The sequence below is a fragment of the Sphaerodactylus townsendi genome, linkage group LG17 (assembly GCF_021028975.2).
Source record: "Sphaerodactylus townsendi isolate TG3544 linkage group LG17, MPM_Stown_v2.3, whole genome shotgun sequence".
In the NCBI taxonomy this organism is placed as follows: domain Eukaryota; kingdom Metazoa; phylum Chordata; class Lepidosauria; order Squamata; family Sphaerodactylidae; genus Sphaerodactylus; species Sphaerodactylus townsendi.
The window spans coordinates 149,576-168,531 of record NC_059441.1 but is presented as its reverse complement, the minus strand read 5'-3'; the positions used below and the strand labels follow the sequence as shown (position 1 = coordinate 168,531).

Genomic DNA, 18,956 nt, shown 5'->3' with positions numbered 1-18,956 from the left:
TAAGTACTAGTAAAAAACCTACATGCTTGCTTAGAGATGAGTTGGTGGTTAATGAGTGAGGCCTAGGATAGTCTACCGGACTACAATTCCCCTAAATTGGGCCAAGTGCTGGCAGAGGCTGATGGGAATTGTAGTCCGTGAACATCTGGAGCGCCATAGGTTGGCCACCCCTGGGTTAGATGCATAGAGTTCTCCAGCCTTTGGAAAAGAAACCTGGAATTCTGCCTTCTAACTTGTATCCCTTGAAAAGTATATTGTGAGTAACACCCCCCCCCCCTTCCTATCCTAGCATTCAGGTAGCTCCGGAGGATGTTAACAGTGAAACAGAATAATATAATATAAATGGGATAATATACATGGAAGATCATATAAATGAAGACATATATCAACAAACCTGACTAAATTGGTGAATTGAATTTCAAGTCTACTACTGAGCCATCTCTAGCTTGATTATCTTTAGCTGAGACCTCTATTACCTTTGGAAAATGATAGCCTCAGAACATAGTTTAGATTTGCTGGCTATGGAAACTCGAATGCTTTAATCATGCCATCTTGACTAATTTGGAGCCATTCAATGAAGAAATTCGGTGCTTGAGAGAAGCTGGCAGCGGGTCAAATCCCTTCAGATATGTGTTAATAGACTTTCTGTAATAATCTCTATGTAATGGTCCTCTTAATTCAGCAGAAGCAAAGAAGGCGAGCTGGCAACCTAAGCTTGCTGCAGCTGAAAAATTAGATCATTTTGTGGTATCTTAAAGTGCCACAATAGAATAAGTAACTTGTTTTTTTGTATCCTAGTCCACTTTTCTCAGTTGTGTGCTGCCATGCTCTCAGCAGGCAGAGCAAGGCAGACACCCCAAAAGGAGGGCTGGGTGGGGAAGGTGGTTCAAAGAGAAGTCTGACGGTGCCGTTTCTTGGGGATCAAGTTGAGTTAATTCCATGGCAGAGCACGTTCTGTTGCACTAATAAATGACCCACTCAGAGTTCCCAGTGAATGAATGAGCAAAGTAGGAGACAAACTGACATAAACGTGTAAGGAGGAATAGTCATTCTCCCTGGACTATCCTGATATAAGCAAATGGAAATAAAATTGAGAGTTTAAAAATAGAAACGCTTAGAAACTAGTAGGGGAAAAATTCAATGTCTCTGGACATTTAGTAATGTAATTATTATTATTTATTACATTTCTGGACCACTCCTCCCCTTAATAAAATCAAAAGCCACAGTACTTCATTAAAAAAGTTTCAGGAGGAGGCTGATAAGTTGGAGTTTGTTTTGGTTTGATTCTATTGGGTTGCAGATGATCAATTCACTTCAAAAAAATCATTGTTCCCCCTTACAGATTTGTGTGCGCATCATGCAGACTCACTCTGCTAATTCACTGGCAGTGCTTCAGAATGGGTCATAGGTGCTTTGAGTGGATTCTTTACTCTTCTGGCTGGACTTGCCCTCACCTGTGCTGAGCCATGCAATGTAACCTCTTGGGTAACTTGGCCTCGTGGCCTCTCTGTCCAGTAATCAATCCTCTTTCTGCTGTTTACGGGTAATCGCGAAAGGGGAGAGCTGTAACTCTTCCTACTGAATGCAGCATTTTGTGTATCTGATCAAGTGAACTTCGGCTCGTGAAACCTTACGCCACAGTAAACTCTGTCGTCTTTAGAGCACCACACAGCTGTTTCAGCATTTTAGTAAACATGTTTATAGATATTGCACCAGTGCAGGATCAGCTAAGTGCTTAGATTGACGTCCTAACGTATTTCCCACCTTTGTTCAAGTGTCGTCAAGCTAGACGCACTAGGTCTGAGGTCACACTGCTGTGGAAAAATAATATTCCTATCATGGTTGAAGTGATGCTACTTCCAGACTGTTGCTATAGCGATGAAGGCCCCCCCACAGAAGGGAACGACTTGAACGATCCCGCTGTCAAGCAAGACGCCTTGTTACTAGAGAGGTGGATTTTGGAGCCGGGTTCCCCATTGTGTAAGTTTGTATACTTAAAATGGCCATTCCCCATTCAGTGGTTCCCTGCACTCTACAGTTGCCATCTGATGTGTGTTAAGTTTCATTTGAGGCTGTGGATCAAATTTAGAAGAGTCCAGCTTGCTGTTTAAGAAATGAAAATGCGGAATTGAAGCGGCTTAGTTTCCTGCAACTTTTTACATATTGCCTGTGCAAAATATTGATGTCTAGTTAAGCGTGTTAATGGTTTACAATTTCTTGAAGTGGCTAACTGAATGAAGCTACAAACGGGAAAGCTGCTATGCTTCCAATTCTGGGTGGGGTTCTTAAAAAGTGGTTGCTTAACTTTAGATATCGTTGATTGAATCACTAATATTTTGTTGGCATGTGAAGTATTAGAGAGCAAAATTGATTTTTGCTAGTTACTTCTGTTTGTTTCAGTAAGCGGTATCTTTGTGTGCCTTTAAACTGTGCGTTGAAGAACGTTTTTCTATTGGATGTTTAAAAATTTCTTGGAAAGAATATTTTGCATCGCAATAAAAAGTATACTTTCGCTCAATCCATCAATGGCAAAATACTCCTTTGTTGTTCTGAATAATGGGCCTCTCTCTATTTTGTATGGCGACTGGACATTGAAGAGAAGACCTCCTATTGGCTGTCCGGGCTTCTCGTGTTCTTTCTCAGTTAAGTGCTTCATTGAGCTGCTTCACACGGATCCTCAGTTCTACGCAATATTCCTTTACAGGTATAAGTCTGAAGCCCAGGACTGCTGGTCCATTTGTTCTAACAAGCACTGATGTTCTCAGGATATGTTTGTTCATCGCTCTCTCTTTCTTTGAAGAGCAGATAGCTGGGTCAGACTGTAATGAAGAGATGGTTCCGCTTCTTTAAAATGAATTTCAACATGCCTTGTGCTTTAACATTCTTAGAGTGGCGTAATAATGCCTAATCTGCAGTGGACTTTTCCCCAGATCACTTCACCGAGCATTTTTTTTCCCCGCTCCAATGTTTCTCACAACGTATCCTTGAAAGTGCAGGCGGTCCAGTCCCTAAGCCGACAATCTAATCCACCCGCATCTCTGACCTGCAGTATTCACACCAACCTTGGCTTTTATGAAAAAAGGGTGGAGGGGCACGGGGGACATCAACACTGTGAGTCAGAGCAGTGCAATACGCCCGCCTCCCAGCGCTTGTGCGGTGAACGGCTGTGGACCGAAGGTGTGCCCAGTGCCACAGCCCCTGAAGCTTGGGCACAGGTGTCCGAACGCTGAAGCTTTTTCCATCGGCAGGGCTCGGGTCGGACTTCAGGGCACCAGAGTGTAGGCTTCCGTGTTACACGACTACTGTTGAGAGTAAGAAACTCTCCCAGGAAACCTCGGAAAGAGCACTGAAGCCTTCAGCTGACTCCCGTAATGGCTTCTCTTCCCATCATTCGTTCGGGGATTCTATTCCGCTGATAGGCTCTTTGCTCCAAGAGCGGCACGAGGTGATAGCTAGAATCGCCCAGCACTTGATTCACTGTGATCCAGCGACGTCACCTGTCACAGGGCGGCCGTTCAACGCGAACGAAACGGGCCTGGTTACTCCTCGGAAAGCTAAATTCCGGCAGTCGCTAAAGAAGTTAGTGAAGGCTTGTTGAGAAAAGGAAAGGAACTCTTCTCCGGTTCTGCTGCTAACTCGGAACTGGCTTCGCCAGAAAACAACTATGTAGGAAAAGCCCGAATGATACCAGAAACACCATTCTCTAACCCTCAGAGCCCCGTAATCCAGCGCTCCCGCCAAACTATAGAGGAAGCTAACCCACTGATAAGCTCTTTACTTCAAGAGCGGCAGGAGGTGATCGCAAGGATCGCCCAACACCTGATTCACTGTGATCCACCAACTTCACATGTTCCCCATCCTGTGTTTAATGTGCATGAAATTAGTTCAGTTAATTCAAAGGGTTTTCAAAGCTCCAGAGAAGACGACAGCCTGCCAAAGAAAGGCAGGGACTCTTTGTCCGATTCCTTCTCTCCTTCCAGGTTGAGTTCATTGGAAGACAACCTAAAAGCAAAAGGTAAAATACCAGCAACCCCTCCGAGTTCTTTTAGATGCGGCACTGAATTGAAAGTATCTCCAAAACCCCAAGAAAGAAGAATAGTAATTGCTTTTTATGGAGCTCCAGCAAAGTAATGATCCTAGATACATTTCCGTAGTCTCCTTCGTAGATATACAAGTCCAGTGGACTTTTAAGCTATCCAGTCATGTGTAAGAAAGAAGACAACAAGAGCAGAATTAGTTCGCATAAGCTGGAAGCAGTAATTTTCCGGTTCTCCTCTGCAAACCCTCGATTTGTATACAAACATATTCACCAAAGCAGGGTTCCCGCTTTCTAGTTTGTCCCTAATTTAACTGATTTGCAAGCAGATAAACTTAAGGACAGAATAACAGTAGTTAGTGAAAAACGTAGCACTTAACTGCTTTAACCAAACCATCGCCGGATTGGTCCAGAATGGCATTTGAAAATACCTTAAAGTGACTGTAACTCCAGGCACCTGACAGCCAGCACAAAAGCTTTAACACCAGACAGCTTCAGCCAAGACCCTGAAACAACGAAAATATTTGCTAACAGAGACTCCCAGCTCACGAAGTATGGAAAACTATTTTGCATCAAGACCAATGTAAAGCTCCAAGTGCAAAAGCAAGCAGGATAAAGTGAAAAACGCATCCTAATGCAGAACGTAAGACTCCAAAACGAACTATGAAATCCAAAAATGTTTGCAGAAGAAACCCGTGGAAGACGGCTCGGCTCCTTGTGAACAAAAGAGGAACGGAGAAGTGCTGGTGAGTGGAAGTTTAATTAAGACTTATTCAGTGTCTACCCCATCTTTGCCTGATTAACAGAGGATCGTCGAAAGCTTTCATGGCCAGAATTGATTGGCTGTTGTGGGTTTTCCAGGCTTCGTGGCTGTGGTCTGGTAGTTTTTGCACCCACAATTTCGCTTCTGCGGCTTATGAAGCTGGCAGCTTCCAGAAGCTATTGAAACAAAAGCCAAAATTGTGTGTAACGTATATGACAGAGGAACAAAACAGCACGTCACACACTGAAGACGGAGGATCAATATATTCAATAAATGTATTTATGTATATTTTATAATTGTTCAGTTACTGAATCCAATGATTGTACATCCAGTTTTTTCAACAATAGTTGAAAGTGCAAATTTGTAATGAGAACATATAATTATCCCAAAGATATTGAAAAAAATGAGCTATTTTTAATTTTGCAGATATTGAAGATATGGATTATATATCTCAAAAAATGAACTTCTATTGTTGAAAAAACTGGATGTACAATCATTGGATTCAGTAACTGAACAATTATAAAATATACATAAATACATTTATTGAATATATTGATCCTCCGTCTTCAGTGTGTGAAGCTTCAGAAACATGTCATGGTAAGATGAAACATGGCATACCTCTGAAGATGCCACTCATAGAAGCGGGAAAATGTTGGGAGCAAAAACTGCTAGACCATGGCCAAGCAACCCAGAAAAACCACAACAGCCAATTGGCAGTGGCTTCAGACTGGTAACTGCAAACAAGGGAGCAAGTATGTGTGTGTGCTGGGAATGAGTTTGAGCTAGAGCTGAATCTGGACACAACGGGGCTACTTTTGACTCCTCTGCAGCCTTCCCTTCTTTCTTGAAATACCTCAACTGCTGCTTCAGCATGGCAGTCTTTATGGAGTTTCATGCGGAGTCAATGGAAATATTTCCATCGAAAGAACATTAATACTGCATTTAGAAGTGTATATCTGCAGGTACTTTCCCCCACGGGGTTTGCTAAAGCCTACAGAATGCTCTGCATGGCTTTATCTAAAAGATGATCCATTGTTCCAAAACAAGAGCACAATTTCCTTCCGGGCACAAGAGCATCCCATTTCCTTTAGGGCACCTTCACGCTTGCAGAATAATGCACTTTCGATCCACGTTCAATGCACTTTGCAGCTGGATTTTACTGTGCGGAAGAGCAAGATCCACTTGCAAACCATTGTGAAAGTGGATTGAAAGTGCATTATGCTGCCCGTGCGGAAGTGCCCTCAGTCTAGCGCTTTGGTGTTAATTGAAAGCCAGCTGAGGTCTCCCTGCTGTTTCCAAAGCAAGGATTATAATACACTGTTGGGAAATCCCTCACAAATATACTTAATTACCTTTGATTCTGCTTGCACAGGATCTGCAGTTGTCCCAACAAGTAAATAGATGGGGAGCTTGAGTTTAAATCCATATTATTATATGAACTGTCGAAACTGCAAACACTAGAAGAAGTTATATAGCACAAGTCACCACAAGATTGCGAGAATGCTTAGCAGCACTGTACTTATCAATTTCTGACATACGTTGCCTACTTCCCATTTCCCTCTTGTTTGGACAGAGAACAATACCACTTAAACAGGTTTGGCGGAGAAACCATTTTTTCCCATTTGATCGGGATCTCCTACCAAGGCTTTCCATCCTCGAACTGGGTTGCCTCTGCTTTCAAGCCCTGTAAGTTTCTGTTGCACTGCTCCTACCCCTACCATCCTTTATAAAGGCAGGCCGGGGGGGGGGGGGGGGATTCGGGTACTGTTGTGCTCCCTCTTTAGGGGTCTGCACATCACACTGATGGGTCGTTGCACCTACCCAGGACACGATTTTGGAAACATCTAGAACGACACAAAAGCAAAATGTGGCAAAATGCCACTTACCTTTGAGGGGGAGAGGCACAGCTCAGTCCCTTTCTGTCTGCTGCACATTAGGCAGTGCCAGGAACTTGTCTTTGAAGAGTTCCTTTGTGGAGCTCTTTTCTTCATTGTGGTGTGACATCATCATGATGATGGGGAAAATTCCCTCGAGAACCCCAGGTTTCTCTTCCTTGTCTCTCCCCTTCATTCTGGACAAGAACTATGTCCTTTAAGAAGTGATTCAATTCTTGGGGGAGTGTGTGTGTGTGTGTGTGGGGGGGGGTTACCATTGACAAACGGCCCAGCTTGCTTTCTTCTGTGCCTTGGTGAGACCTGTAAATCAAAGCTCAAAATTCACTCTTGGCAGGCAGTTTAAGCAATCTCTCTTTACAGCAGGTGGACCAGGTAGTTCTTGAAATCGCTTTTTGAAATCTTTGCCTTTGTAGCCTTGGGGAGGGTGGAGGGATGGAAATTCCAAATCGGTTCCAGCTCACGAGAGTCAATATTCTCAACCCTTTCTTGCCTCCCCCCAATTCTCTTGTAGCATTTAGGGGACTTATTTAAGCGCCATTTTCTTCAAAACCATTATTCCCTGTACTGTTAGACATAGAACTTTGATAAAAGTGCATTTATATTGCAACACTTTCATTTATGTACAGTTGTGCCTGCCATTTTCTTTCCTGCGGCAGCACGGAGCTTATTGAACAGGAAAGAAGATGGCGGGCGCAGCTGTACAAAAAAGAAAGTGTTGCTGATAGCGGTCCGACTCCAAGGCAATATGAATGTACTTCAATCAAAGTTCTATTTTAAAAGTGCAGAGAACAAATCAAAGTTCTATTTTTAAAGCGCAGAGAATAATGGTTTTGATTAAGGTGGTGCTTAAATAAGGCTCCTAAAGGCTACCAGCGAAACCGGACCTGTGGAAACATCCTAAATTAGCTTCTGCCATAGAATGCGTGACTTCACTTAGATCTTTTACTGGAAACAGGCATAACATGCTTTCCGTTAAAAAAAAGAAGTAATGTTGCACTTTAAATTATTTGAGGTTTTGTATAATTAGGATGTCCAAGTTAAGTGTGTATTCTTATTTTAAGATTCCTGAAAGAAAAACACGTTCTGGTTGTTTTGATCTTGATGCGTCACTGTTACAACTGAAATGTCTGTCCTCCAAAAGGTACTTTTTAAAAGCTTAAAAAACAAACGAAGATACATATATTAGAAAATGTAAAAAATATTTCTGATTAAACAAGGAGGATTATTTTGGAAGAAGTGCACATGTTCAGTGTACCTGACTCAGCTAATGTCTACATTTTAATTGTTGCCATTCCTGTGTAGCGATGCAAAGTTCTGAAGTATGTAATTCAGCAAAATATTTCCCATAAAATAATGCACTTCTGATGCTGTGATGTAAAAATATACTAAAAAGCAAAGACATTTAAAGTCCTTGTCTGAATGAAATCTTGTTAACGCCATCTATTTATGAGAACATTTATTTTCAGCAAGGTGATTTGGGTCCTTAGGGCCTGTCTCACTGAGATAAAGTGGACAGTCTTTTTCTGTGTGCCACGTTGACAGGTTCATACCTGGCTCACGTTGAGGAAGGTGTAGAATGCTGGGGAATCTTAACAATCCACATGTCAAAATGGTTGCACAGAAAGTTACCTAGGTGTATACTAGGCTACACATATGTGGAGCAAATGTAGACTTCAAAACAGCAAATTAATGAAAGCATGAGAATTGTGTCTGCCCAGGTAGCTCTTAATATCTTAATTGAGACTGAAACCTGGAAGTTCTGTGCATCCCTTTAACTTTCAAGTGCTGTATTTCCTTGAAAGAAGGACGATCCTGAATGTAAGACAACCCCCCTCCCGCAAAAATGTGCTCAGAGAATGTATTACTGGACATAACTAACTTATCTGCAAATTTAAGACACCCCACTTTTGATGGAGTACCTGGGCGGGGAGAGGAGAACCTAGTCTTGCATTTGTGTACATTGTGTAGTTTAAAAGTTGCAGGTGGAACACAAATTTATTTGCATGCATGTAATGGTGGCTGGGGGAGAAAAAGTAGTCACTTTTTATTTCTTTTAAATAGTCCACAACATTGTTTAAGCAAAGAGAATGACCCAGATGCCCACGAGAAACCATTTCTGAGTTCCAGCGCACCACCTGTCACAAGTCTTAGCCTCCTTGGGAACTTTGAGGTATTGTACATATATTCTGAAAATCCTCGCTTGTTTGTGTAACTGGTGTTCTGATAATGTTCACGCATCTGCTGATCACCTTCAAATCCAAATGTTGTCGTCTCCTAATGACCTAACCTACTCCTGGAGCCCATAAACCTAACCAGTGATTCCAGAAACTTAAAAGTATAAATCTGTATTTAGGGCATTTTAAGAGAAAAATAGATAAAAGCGACCAGATTTCAATATTACAATCTTCTAAGAAAACAAATAAAATACAGTTATTACCTAACTAAGTTTCCTTAGATTGGAGAACCTAGGCTCTCCAGATAGTTCCTGAATTATCCATTCCTATCAGCTTCACCAGCATGGCTAATTTCAATATGCTGACAGAGGCTGATGGGAATTGTAGTTCCCAATTTATCTGAGGTTCCAGGTTCCCTACCCCTGCTAAGAAACTTCATAGAGTTGGAAGAGACCCCCAAGGACCATCAAGTCCAACCCCTATCAATTCCAGGAACACACCATCAAAGCACTCCTGACAGAGATAAAAGCAAGAAGGCAGTAATACAGCTTACTGGGTATTTGCCTAGGCAAGAATCCAGTGGCTCTCTTTCCAGGCAAAGATCAAGTTCCATGGTAAGAACCCAATAGCTCTAAGTCCAAAGTACTAGGTGCCTGGGGGCATCTCTCTGGCTAGAGGGCCCGGTGTACAGAACAGTCAGCTCAGAACTCCTGCTTTTATACAGTTTTATGCATGAGCTCATCATCTTACACCAGCCCTCTGGGTAGGCAGGGTTTCTATCGTTCTGCCTTTTGCTAATGGACATAAGTCACAGGAACTACCTTATCAGGAAATCATATAAGCTTGCTATAGTCTTGAAGAACGTGATGTCACTCTTGTAGAGCAGAAGAACTTGCCATAGATTGCTTTAGTTCAATCTCCAGCTGAAAGAGGAGGGAACATTTTAAGAGAAAAATAGATAAAAGCGACCAGATTTCAATATTACAATCTTCTAAGAAAACAAATAAAATACAGTTATTACCTAACTAAGTTTCCCCCAGAAACTTAGTTACCTAACTAAGTTTCCCCCAGACTGAGACATTTGCAGATCACCTGAATGAGTATGCAGAGAACATCTAGGCAGATGTCAGCACCTTGGCAAGCTGACAAAATATCCCTCCTGTTACCTTCAAAGGCACTCGATCATGTGACTTTTACAAAGATTATAAAAGTTCAAGACAGACATATACAGGAAAAAAAACTCTTCCTAAACACAACTTTTCAACCCAGATGGCAAAGTTTAAACCTTTCATGTATCGTGAACATTTACATTTCAACATTTGTGCCTTTAAAACATTTCTGCCTTCTGTTTATAAAGCTACGCGTACACAAAACATAAAGCGCTTAATATATTTTCTCGAAATTCCATGTCTTCTCCATCAATAAGACAGCCTGCAATCATGAGTATGTTTTCTCTAGAACAGTGGTTCTCAACCTTCCTAATGCCATGACCCTTAATACAGTTCCTCATGTTGTGATGATCCCCAACCATAAAATTATTTGTGTCTCTGTTCCTAAGACCATCGGAAGTATGTTTTTTCCAATGGTCTTAGGTGACCCCTGTGAAAGGGTCATTCGATTCCCAAAGGGGTCGTGACCCACGGGTTGAGAACCACTGCTCTAGAAGCAGGTCCTACTGAATTCTTCGGTACTTGCTGTAAATGTGCTTAACGTGCCGCTATGGTTAGCATCATTAATGCTACCTATAGTTTATTCCCCACAGTAAAGGGAAGGGAATAAATGTAAATAAATAGAAATAGTTTCCCCACCCCTTCCTCATAGATGGCTTTTCCAACAAATGTTTTTGTTTTTTCTCCCTGTTTTTCCCCCAGGAGTCTGTGCTGAACTATCGTTTAGATCCTCTGGGCATTGTGGACGGCTTCACCGCCGAAGTGGGAGCAAGCGGCATGTTCTGTCCAACACACATGACTCTTCCAGTTGAAGTTTCGTTCTACAGTGTGTCTGATGACAACGCCCCCTCTCCCTATATGGTAAAAACACCCAGAGCTTTGTCATGGCCCACAGAAATCAGCCATACGTCACGCTAACTTTTGGTACTTTCTTGTAAGGGAAAAAAGTCAGCGTGATGCCGTGACTAGAGTGTTGGGAGTAGGATCTGGAAGACCTGGGTTTGAAATCCCGCTCTTTCCTGAAAGCAGATGGGAATGGCCTTGGGCAAGATGCCCACTCTCAACCTAACCTTCCTCACAGGGTCGTTGTGAGGATAAAAGGGAGGATAGGAGAACGACGTGAGCCACTTCCCTGGGGAGAAAAACAGGATATAAATGAAGTCACTACTTCAAGGCCGGCTCTCAAATATCCCTGGGCATGATCGACACTGGTCTTTCTGCCCTTCTTATATTGTCTCCCTTGAATACATCTTTCTCATCTGCCCTAAGTACAATACCTTTAGGCCCAACGTCTCTGCCTTAATCCTGGTCTGGTTCTCAGACCTTTCTACCAATGCAAACATGATTTTTTTTTTTTGCTCAATAATCCTGAAGCTGAAATAACTGAAACCGCAGCCAAATTTCTACTGCGCGTTTTAGATGAGATTCCCTTCATTTCTGTTCACATCACTCATACTGTTCTATACTGAATTTCCCCCTATTCTTTGTCCCTGTCATATCAATATTTGCATGGCCATCTCCTACAGACCTCATTGCATGTAGATGTTATGGAAGGCCCCTGCTTTTCTAGTGTTGTCGTGCACAGCTTACTTTTGGAGCTTGAGTTCAAATAAAGGTGCCTGAATTTCAGTGGCACCTGCGGCAGGTTTCCCTGCAATAGATGGAAAGGTACGAGCCTGACCCTTCCCCATGACCAGTTCAGTGTGTGCTGTGTGGGATGGTCAGCTGTTTTTATGGATCTGCACATCCACAGGGGGTGGTGCTGCACTGTGTCTATTTTGTCATCTGCTCGGAGATACTGTTCGTTCTTGAGCTCAATGCCATTCTGCACAAGACAGATTTTTTTTACATTGCCCATAATTTGGCAATATTCAGCACAGTCATAATATTACTGTATTGGTTTCTTCCCCACTCTTCTTAGGGCGTAATTGCTCTAGAATCGCTCGGTAAAAGGGGTTATCGAGTACCTCCTTCAGGAACAATACAAGTGGTAAGTACTTTGTAGTATATTTGAGCCAGCAGGTTGTAGTGGTTAAGATCAGGTGGATTCTAATCTGGAGAACCGGGTTTTGATTCTCCACTCCTCCACCTGAGCGGCTTATCTGGTGAACCAGATGTGTTCTGCACTGCATTCCTGCTGGGTGACCTTGGGCTAGCTAGTCACAGTTCTCTCTGAACGCTCTCAGCCCCACCTACCTCACAAGGTGTCTGTTGTGGGGAGAGGAAGGGAAAGAAGCTTGTAAGCCACCTTGAGTCTCCTTACAGGAGAGAAAGGTGGGGTATAAATCCAATCTCTTCTTAATAACCCTCTCCAGTTTGCATACCTAGGAATTTGCTTCTAAATGAAACCAGTTAAAGTTTGCCTGGTTTCCTTTAGGAATTTCCCTTAAAGCAGGCATGACATACATGTTACGCTTAGCCCCTAACAATAACCGGGATTGCAATGTTTTGTACCAGTTGGAGTCTTCAGAGACCTGTTTGTGCAGTGGGCTGGTTGCCAGTATGACTTAATAGGATCATGTTTTTGCTTAATTATTCACTGTTCAAGCATTCCTTTTTAACGCAGTTTTCATTTAGTGTGCCCGTAAGGAAACCGAAGAAAGGATGAGGGGAATTGTTGGGGAACAAATACGGACTTGTTTGGCAAATGACGCTATCTGTGTCAGGCTCTGAAGAGATTGCGCTTTGTCCTTCTTCCAGACCTTATTTAATCCTAACAAGACTGTGGTGAAGATGTTTGTGGTGATCTACGACTTGCGAGAAATGCCAGCCAATCATCAAACATTCCTACGGCAAAGAACCTTTTCTGTCCCCGTGAGACGAGAAACAAAGAGAAGTATCCTGAAAGAAAACACTCGGCGTTCTGAAGAAAGGCTACTTCGCTACCTCATTCATCTGAGGTGAGGCTGCTAAGCAGTTAGAGAGAGAGCTCTTTTGCATAATGTTTTGTGCAAGCAAGAAACTTTTTTATGTAAAACAAAAGTCTGAGTACTAGCAAAAACCCACCGCTTGCTTTTCAACAGCTGCTTTGGAAGAAGGCAACGTTTGCTAGTCAACGGTACTTTTGTTTGTGTTTTGTGCAAGTCAGATCCCCGGAACAATATATTCGAAACGAACTATTCGAGTGGAGTTGCTGAAACCAGGCGAGCCCTTCTCTCCAAAACAAATGAAGTCATACGACTGTAAATGGCTTTGTGGCAGCATCTGTTTAAAAGGCCCTAATTAAAGTGGTGTCAGCACTTCCCTTGTGTAAAAGCCCCTTAGCAAGAGATTTTCTGCAAAAAAAAACAACCCTTCCATTTGCCAGGGTTGAAACTTAACATCCAGGAACAGGGTTTTGTTTTGCTTTGTTTTACAAAGGCAGGCTTTTGAAACCTAAGTGTCAGTTCTGCTTGTGCAGTTTTTCACACTCTGTGTGTGTGATATATATCAGAAATCCTGGGTATTTGGGCAGATTTGCCTATACGAGTGAATCCTAACATAGGCAGCATAGAGAACATCACACCAGTGTGCAAACCGGAATTGACCTTCCTTATGAGGAGAGGCTGCAGCGTTTGGGACTCTTTAGTTTGGAGAGGAGACGTCTGAGGGGGGATATGAGTGAAGTCTATAAAATTATGCATGGGGTAGAAAATGTTAACAGAGAGAAATTTTTCTCTCTTTCTCACAATGCTAGAACCAGGGGGCATACATTGAAAATGCTGGGGGGAAGAATAAGGACTAATAAAAGGAAACATTTCTTCACGCAACGTATGATTGGTGTTTGAATATGCTGCCACAGGAGGTGGTGATGGCCACTAACCTGGATAGCTTTAAAAGGGGCTTGGATGGATTTATGGAGAAGTCGATCTGTGGCTACCAATCTTGATCCTCTTTGATCTGAGATTGCAAATGCCTTAGCATACCAGGTGCTCGGGAGCAACAGCCGCAGAAGGCCATTGCTTTCACACCCTGCATGTGGGCTCCCAAAGGTGGGCCACTGCGAGTAGCAGAGTGCTGGACTAGATGGACTCTGGTCTGATCCAGCAGGCTCTTTCTTATGTTCTGTCTCAAGATTGACCAGTATAGGAGACCAGTTTCTATAGGAAACCAGTTTCTGCAGGATTTCCCTGTAAAAGATTTCATAGCAAGGCAATTTGAGGTAGTGCTTAGCAACCGAGGATCTGGGAGACCCAGGATCAAATTGCTGCTCCACCAAGGAACCTTCCTGGGTGACCTTGACCCCTCTGTTGAACCTACCTCACAGGGCTGTTGTGAAGATAACAGGCAGGGGAGGGCTCTGCACGCTTGCCCAGAGTTCATTGAAGAAAGGGATAAGAGAAAATGCACTTGATAGAATATACTAGCAGTTATCTAGACAGTTTAATGCTATTGTGTTGTTGACTTCTGTTGTCTAGACAGTTTAATGCCATTGTGTTGTTGACTTCTGGAAACTCTTGAGAAATAATCAGATAGGCTGAACTTCCCCATATTTTCAGCATTAATGCTGTCGATGTATTAATGCAGTCATTTGCCTGGATATTAACTGGCAGTTGCTGTGAAGCTTCACCTGCACTTGGTTCAGAGGCGTAGCTAGGAAAAATGGAGCCCGGTGCAAAAATCTGAGTTTTGCTGCCTACCCCCCCATGTTCATTTGTGTATTTTTGTATTTTTTAGTGTTTTTTCAGTTGTTGGCCTGCAGGGGGTGCAGTTTTTAGGCTAGCAGCATCAACATTTCAGGGTATCTTTAGGAGACTATCCTGATGATACCAGCCAGGTTTGGTGAAGTTTGGTTCAGGGGGTCCAAAGTTATGGACTCTCAAAGGTGTAGCCCCCATCTCCTATTAGCTCCCATTGGAAACAATGGGGGTGGTGGCACCCCTTTTGGGAGTCCATAACTTTGGACCCCCTGAACCAAACCTCACCTAACTTGGGTGATATCATCAGGAGCGTCCTCCGAAAACTCCCTGAAATTTTGGGGCTGCTATCCTAAAAACTGCACCTCCTGCAAGCCAAAAACTGAAAACACTAAAAAATACAAAAAACCTGAAATTTTTGCTGCCCCCCCAGGCGTGCCCCGGTGCAACGCACACCACCCAGCCCCCTTGTAGCTCTGCCTCCACTTCTTCAAATAAACACCTTACCTGATCCTCATACTTTGAGCTTCAGCAGTAACTGAACAACAAATTCTACAAATATGTTTTTAAAAATGAATTTGGGAAAATTTGTTTAGTCTTCGTAGAAATTTCTACTCCAGGCCTCCACATTCTCACATAACACACATTCATGATGTGGGTTGTTTTTCCCGGTGACCAATACTGCTGCTTTGTTCTTCCATTAGGTTCCAGAGTTCTAAGTCTGGAAAGATCTACCTCTACAGAGACGTAAGGCTCCTGTTCTCTCGGAAATCCATGGAAGTCGACAGCGGTGCCGCGTACGAACTCAAATCTTACACTGAATCTCCGACAAATCCTCAGTTTTCACCCAGATGCTAGTGAGGACGAACCGTGAAAAAGTGTGGCGGGCTGACAGTTTAGAAGATGGGAGGATCTGGCGTAAGACCTGTTGTTTAAAGGTTTGAATAGAGAAGTGAGTGAAAAGATGGTCAAGTGAGCACTGAGGCTCTCCTGGACCAGTTTTTGGAAAGACTTCTTGAACAAGCGTTTGTGTATTCCAAGTAGACTGGAAAATACTTAAGTCCTAATCTTGTTTTTATACTGGTTTTAAACCACTTCATTGGATGTGTTGCAATAGCAGATCCCCAAATTAGTTTAGTGTTTACACCTTTATTTTATTTTATTTGTTTTTGGCTATTTAATATTTAATGTGTCTTTTACTTCAGTGATGTTTGTCTTTACAGTTCTAATGTAGCACAAATCCTATGTAAAATCATACTATGTATTTTTGACATTACTATTGAAATCTGAAATATATACAAAAGTCTTTACTTTGCTGTGTGACGTGTTTTTAAGTGATATTTAAGCTGCTTACAATAAGGATGGGTTTTTTGAAGTTCTGTTGGCGTCTAACTATCATACTATGCAAGCATGTCGGGGAAGGCTGGGCTGTGCTTTCTTCATGCATCTCATTCTTTCCCCCCTCACATGGGTCCCACGGCAACATATAACACCATCACTCTGCAAAACTATTTGGTGGCTCATTTCGAACATTCACCCCAACTCATAATCTAGCAGTTCCTCCCTCCCCTCCGAAAGACCTTCCCTCAAAAGCATTTCATTTTGTCTTAACTGGGATTGAAACTTTACACAACACTGCTGTTCCGTACCTGACTTCAGACTGTGTTGTTGTTGTTGTTGTTTTTTTAAAAAAAGAGATGTACTGTAAAACAGAGTAGTATTTATATCTTAAATATATGTGAAAATAGAAAAAAAATTTGCATTCTGGTTTTTGTTTTGGGATTTATTTCTTTTTCGCATACGGAACAGTTTATGTCCAAGAGGCCACTAGGTGGCAGCACAAGCTCATCCCTTTTATTGTAGTCTGGGTCAACCATGCAGTTGAAGAAAATTAATATCAGTCCACAAATGGGAAAGCCACACCATTGCCAAATCACTGTCTTCCCTTAAAAAGTAGCTTGTGTTAACATTTAAAAATCAAACGTTTCAAAGAAGTAACAGAATCAGAAATAAAGTTAAGCTCCGCCTACGCTTGAAACTCCGCATTTCAATATTGTTTTGGATAATCTTACTAAATGTTGCCGTGCCCAAGGATTACAGATCCCATTCTAACCCACTTGAAGGTCATCCGGTGAGGTGGGTCTGGCGTTGATCAGGGCTCAGAGAAGATCGCTGGGAAACCAGACGCAAGGCCTTGCCAGCTGTTCGGAGGAAGATCTGGGAGGGGTATGAATATAATAGCAATTATATACAAGACTGGTTGAAGTTGGACTAGGAAATAAATTCATAATCCAGCAAGTTCCTTCTAGAGCAGGGGTCTGCAACCTGCAGCTCTCCAGATGTTCATGAACTACAAATCCCATCAGGCCATGGTGGCAGGGGCTGATGGGATTTGTAGTCCATGAACATCTGGAGAGTCGCAGGTTGCAGACCCCTGTTCTAGAGCCTAATCCAGAGGGGTGGCAGACCCAACTCTGGAGCTAGCAGTGCCCACCTCTCCAGCGCAAGTGGCAAATGTGCCAGCAGAGGGGGCAGATACGTGGGTGCTCAGGAGCTGCGTGGCTCTGCAGTGCTGGATCCTGGAAGCAGCTGCCCTGTACCACCATCCTGTGATGATGTGGCTGGGGCCATTCCAAGGGTCGTTTGGGGCTGAGTGGCACAAGTCCATTGAGCCCAATGAAAAGCTTTCTGGCAACCATTTTTTTCCTGTCCTTTTTCTCCCTCTCTGCGCTGCCAGAAAGCCCTCTGGAGGTGGCAGGGCAGCACTGCAGCATCGCCTTACCTGCCTGCCCAGGGCTCCAGGTGGGCCAATTACATGTGGAGACGGGGTATTTCCCCAAAGGGAATGGCTTTGAAGACGCAGTAGAAGCTGTTTTCTAAACTTGGGAATTTTAAAAGGTGATCAGTGGAACGATGAGCAGCTATTCAGAACAGAATGCCTGTTTCTCTAGACGGCAGATGCGTTAATACCTGCAGGACGGAGAAAAGGGGAAATCTGTTAAATATTAATAAGCTTCCCTATCCGTTCAACTTGAGCTGTATTCTCTTAAACTGGGCTGGGGTCAGTTTCTGCTGAATTCAGGCCACACAACGAAAACAAAACTCCTGGGGAAGATTTAGGGGTTGCTTTTAATCCTCTTAATTCATGACTGTTTCTGTTGCACGTGAATGACATTTACCTCCTCTCGGCCAGAAATTGGGCAAGCGTCAACTCAAGGGCGTGCACCCACTTGGCAGCTGTCTCTCGGTAGCAAGCAGGTTGCTGTGTTGCTTGCTTACCGCATGGGTTGGTCAGTTTCAGCTCTGTTGCCGCTGTTCTGTTTGTTTGGAAAGTTTGCAGTTTGCATGAGGAAATAATCCCTGCATTACACACACAACGCACCTTGTAGTAGCTGCCAAGTGGAGTGATTTAAACAGACAGACATCACATATAAAAAGGCTTTAGAGAATTCCTTTCTTTGACTCTTGGCAAATACCTCACCTGTAGATGGAGGACAAGGGTGTGACTGCACGGATCTTCCAGTTTAGAATTTAAGCGCTAAAGTAGTAACTCTAGAGACAATGGCGATTCAGATTTTTCTTTTTCCAGCACCTCCGGAGAAACAGTGATCTCAAGTTCTGTGGAAAACTGCAATAATTAAATGAGTGGCTTCATTTGAAAATGAAGTTCAAGATCAATTTTAAAACTTGGAGCCTAGGCACAAAACTAGAATTTCACCTAGAACTGAGATCTGAATGTTATGTAGTGCACTAATAGAAACACCTTTTTCAGAGTTACGTATGGCTAGTTCCCCATATGATTGGGTTCCAAGTGTAACTGGTTTTGATCCACAACAATACAATGCTCACCTCTCAACTTGATCTGTTTTTCTTTCTGGGATTGAGGATTAGACTTCTACAATATAGACAGGTTTTTCCATCCAAGTAGGTCAGGAAATCTGCAACTTAAAGGCTGGCTGTGCTACCTTATATTCTCTGGCAGTCAGTTGTTTTCAAACATGAAGGGTGGCTGGTGTGTTCCAAAGGGGTTCTGACCATTTGAAATATGGTGTCCCTTAAAATAAAAGGCACCAGACCATTTGGTGGATGAACCCCAAAGTCCATCAGGTACTTGTAGGAAGTCCACAATTAGAAGATGAAAGTGGCAGCCAGCAATTGATATCTAGAGGTATACTGCCTCTGGCCATGAAGGTTCCATGCAGCCACCAGGGATAATTAAACCCACTCTTCCATGAATTGGGCACGCGAACCTCCTTGCCATCCCACAGAGATCTCAGGCGTTGCCTCAGCCCCATCGTTATTG

At 43.0% G+C, this 18,956-nt stretch overlaps 1 protein-coding gene and 1 long non-coding RNA gene across 2 annotated transcripts in view; one reads left to right on the top strand and one right to left on the bottom strand.

The window, feature by feature from the left end:
- The window catches only part of FAM214A (family with sequence similarity 214 member A), a 34,092-nt gene extending 17,753 nt beyond the window's left edge, over positions 1-16,339 (top strand). Inside the window, 15 exon segments of the mRNA XM_048481725.1 lie at positions 1,776-1,980; positions 2,644-2,704; positions 2,891-3,203; positions 3,206-3,580; positions 3,583-4,122; positions 4,525-4,588; positions 4,685-4,782; positions 6,373-6,426; positions 6,429-6,485; positions 7,756-7,835; positions 8,756-8,864; positions 10,740-10,898; positions 11,959-12,027; positions 12,738-12,937; positions 15,358-16,339. Of these exon segments, the coding sequence (XP_048337682.1) occupies positions 1,776-1,980; positions 2,644-2,704; positions 2,891-3,203; positions 3,206-3,580; positions 3,583-4,122; positions 4,525-4,588; positions 4,685-4,782; positions 6,373-6,426; positions 6,429-6,485; positions 7,756-7,835; positions 8,756-8,864; positions 10,740-10,898; positions 11,959-12,027; positions 12,738-12,937; positions 15,358-15,511 (2,538 nt within the window). The 3' untranslated portion in view covers positions 15,512-16,339.
- Positions 16,340-16,418: 79 nt separating this feature from the next.
- On the bottom strand, positions 16,419-18,922 carry LOC125424619. Its single transcript, XR_007243261.1, has 4 exons — positions 18,503-18,922; positions 18,135-18,281; positions 17,436-17,623; positions 16,419-16,870 (listed from the first exon to the last, which is right to left on the bottom strand). It is a non-coding gene; the product is annotated as an uncharacterized LOC125424619 (long non-coding RNA).
- Positions 18,923-18,956: the final 34 nt, after the last annotated feature.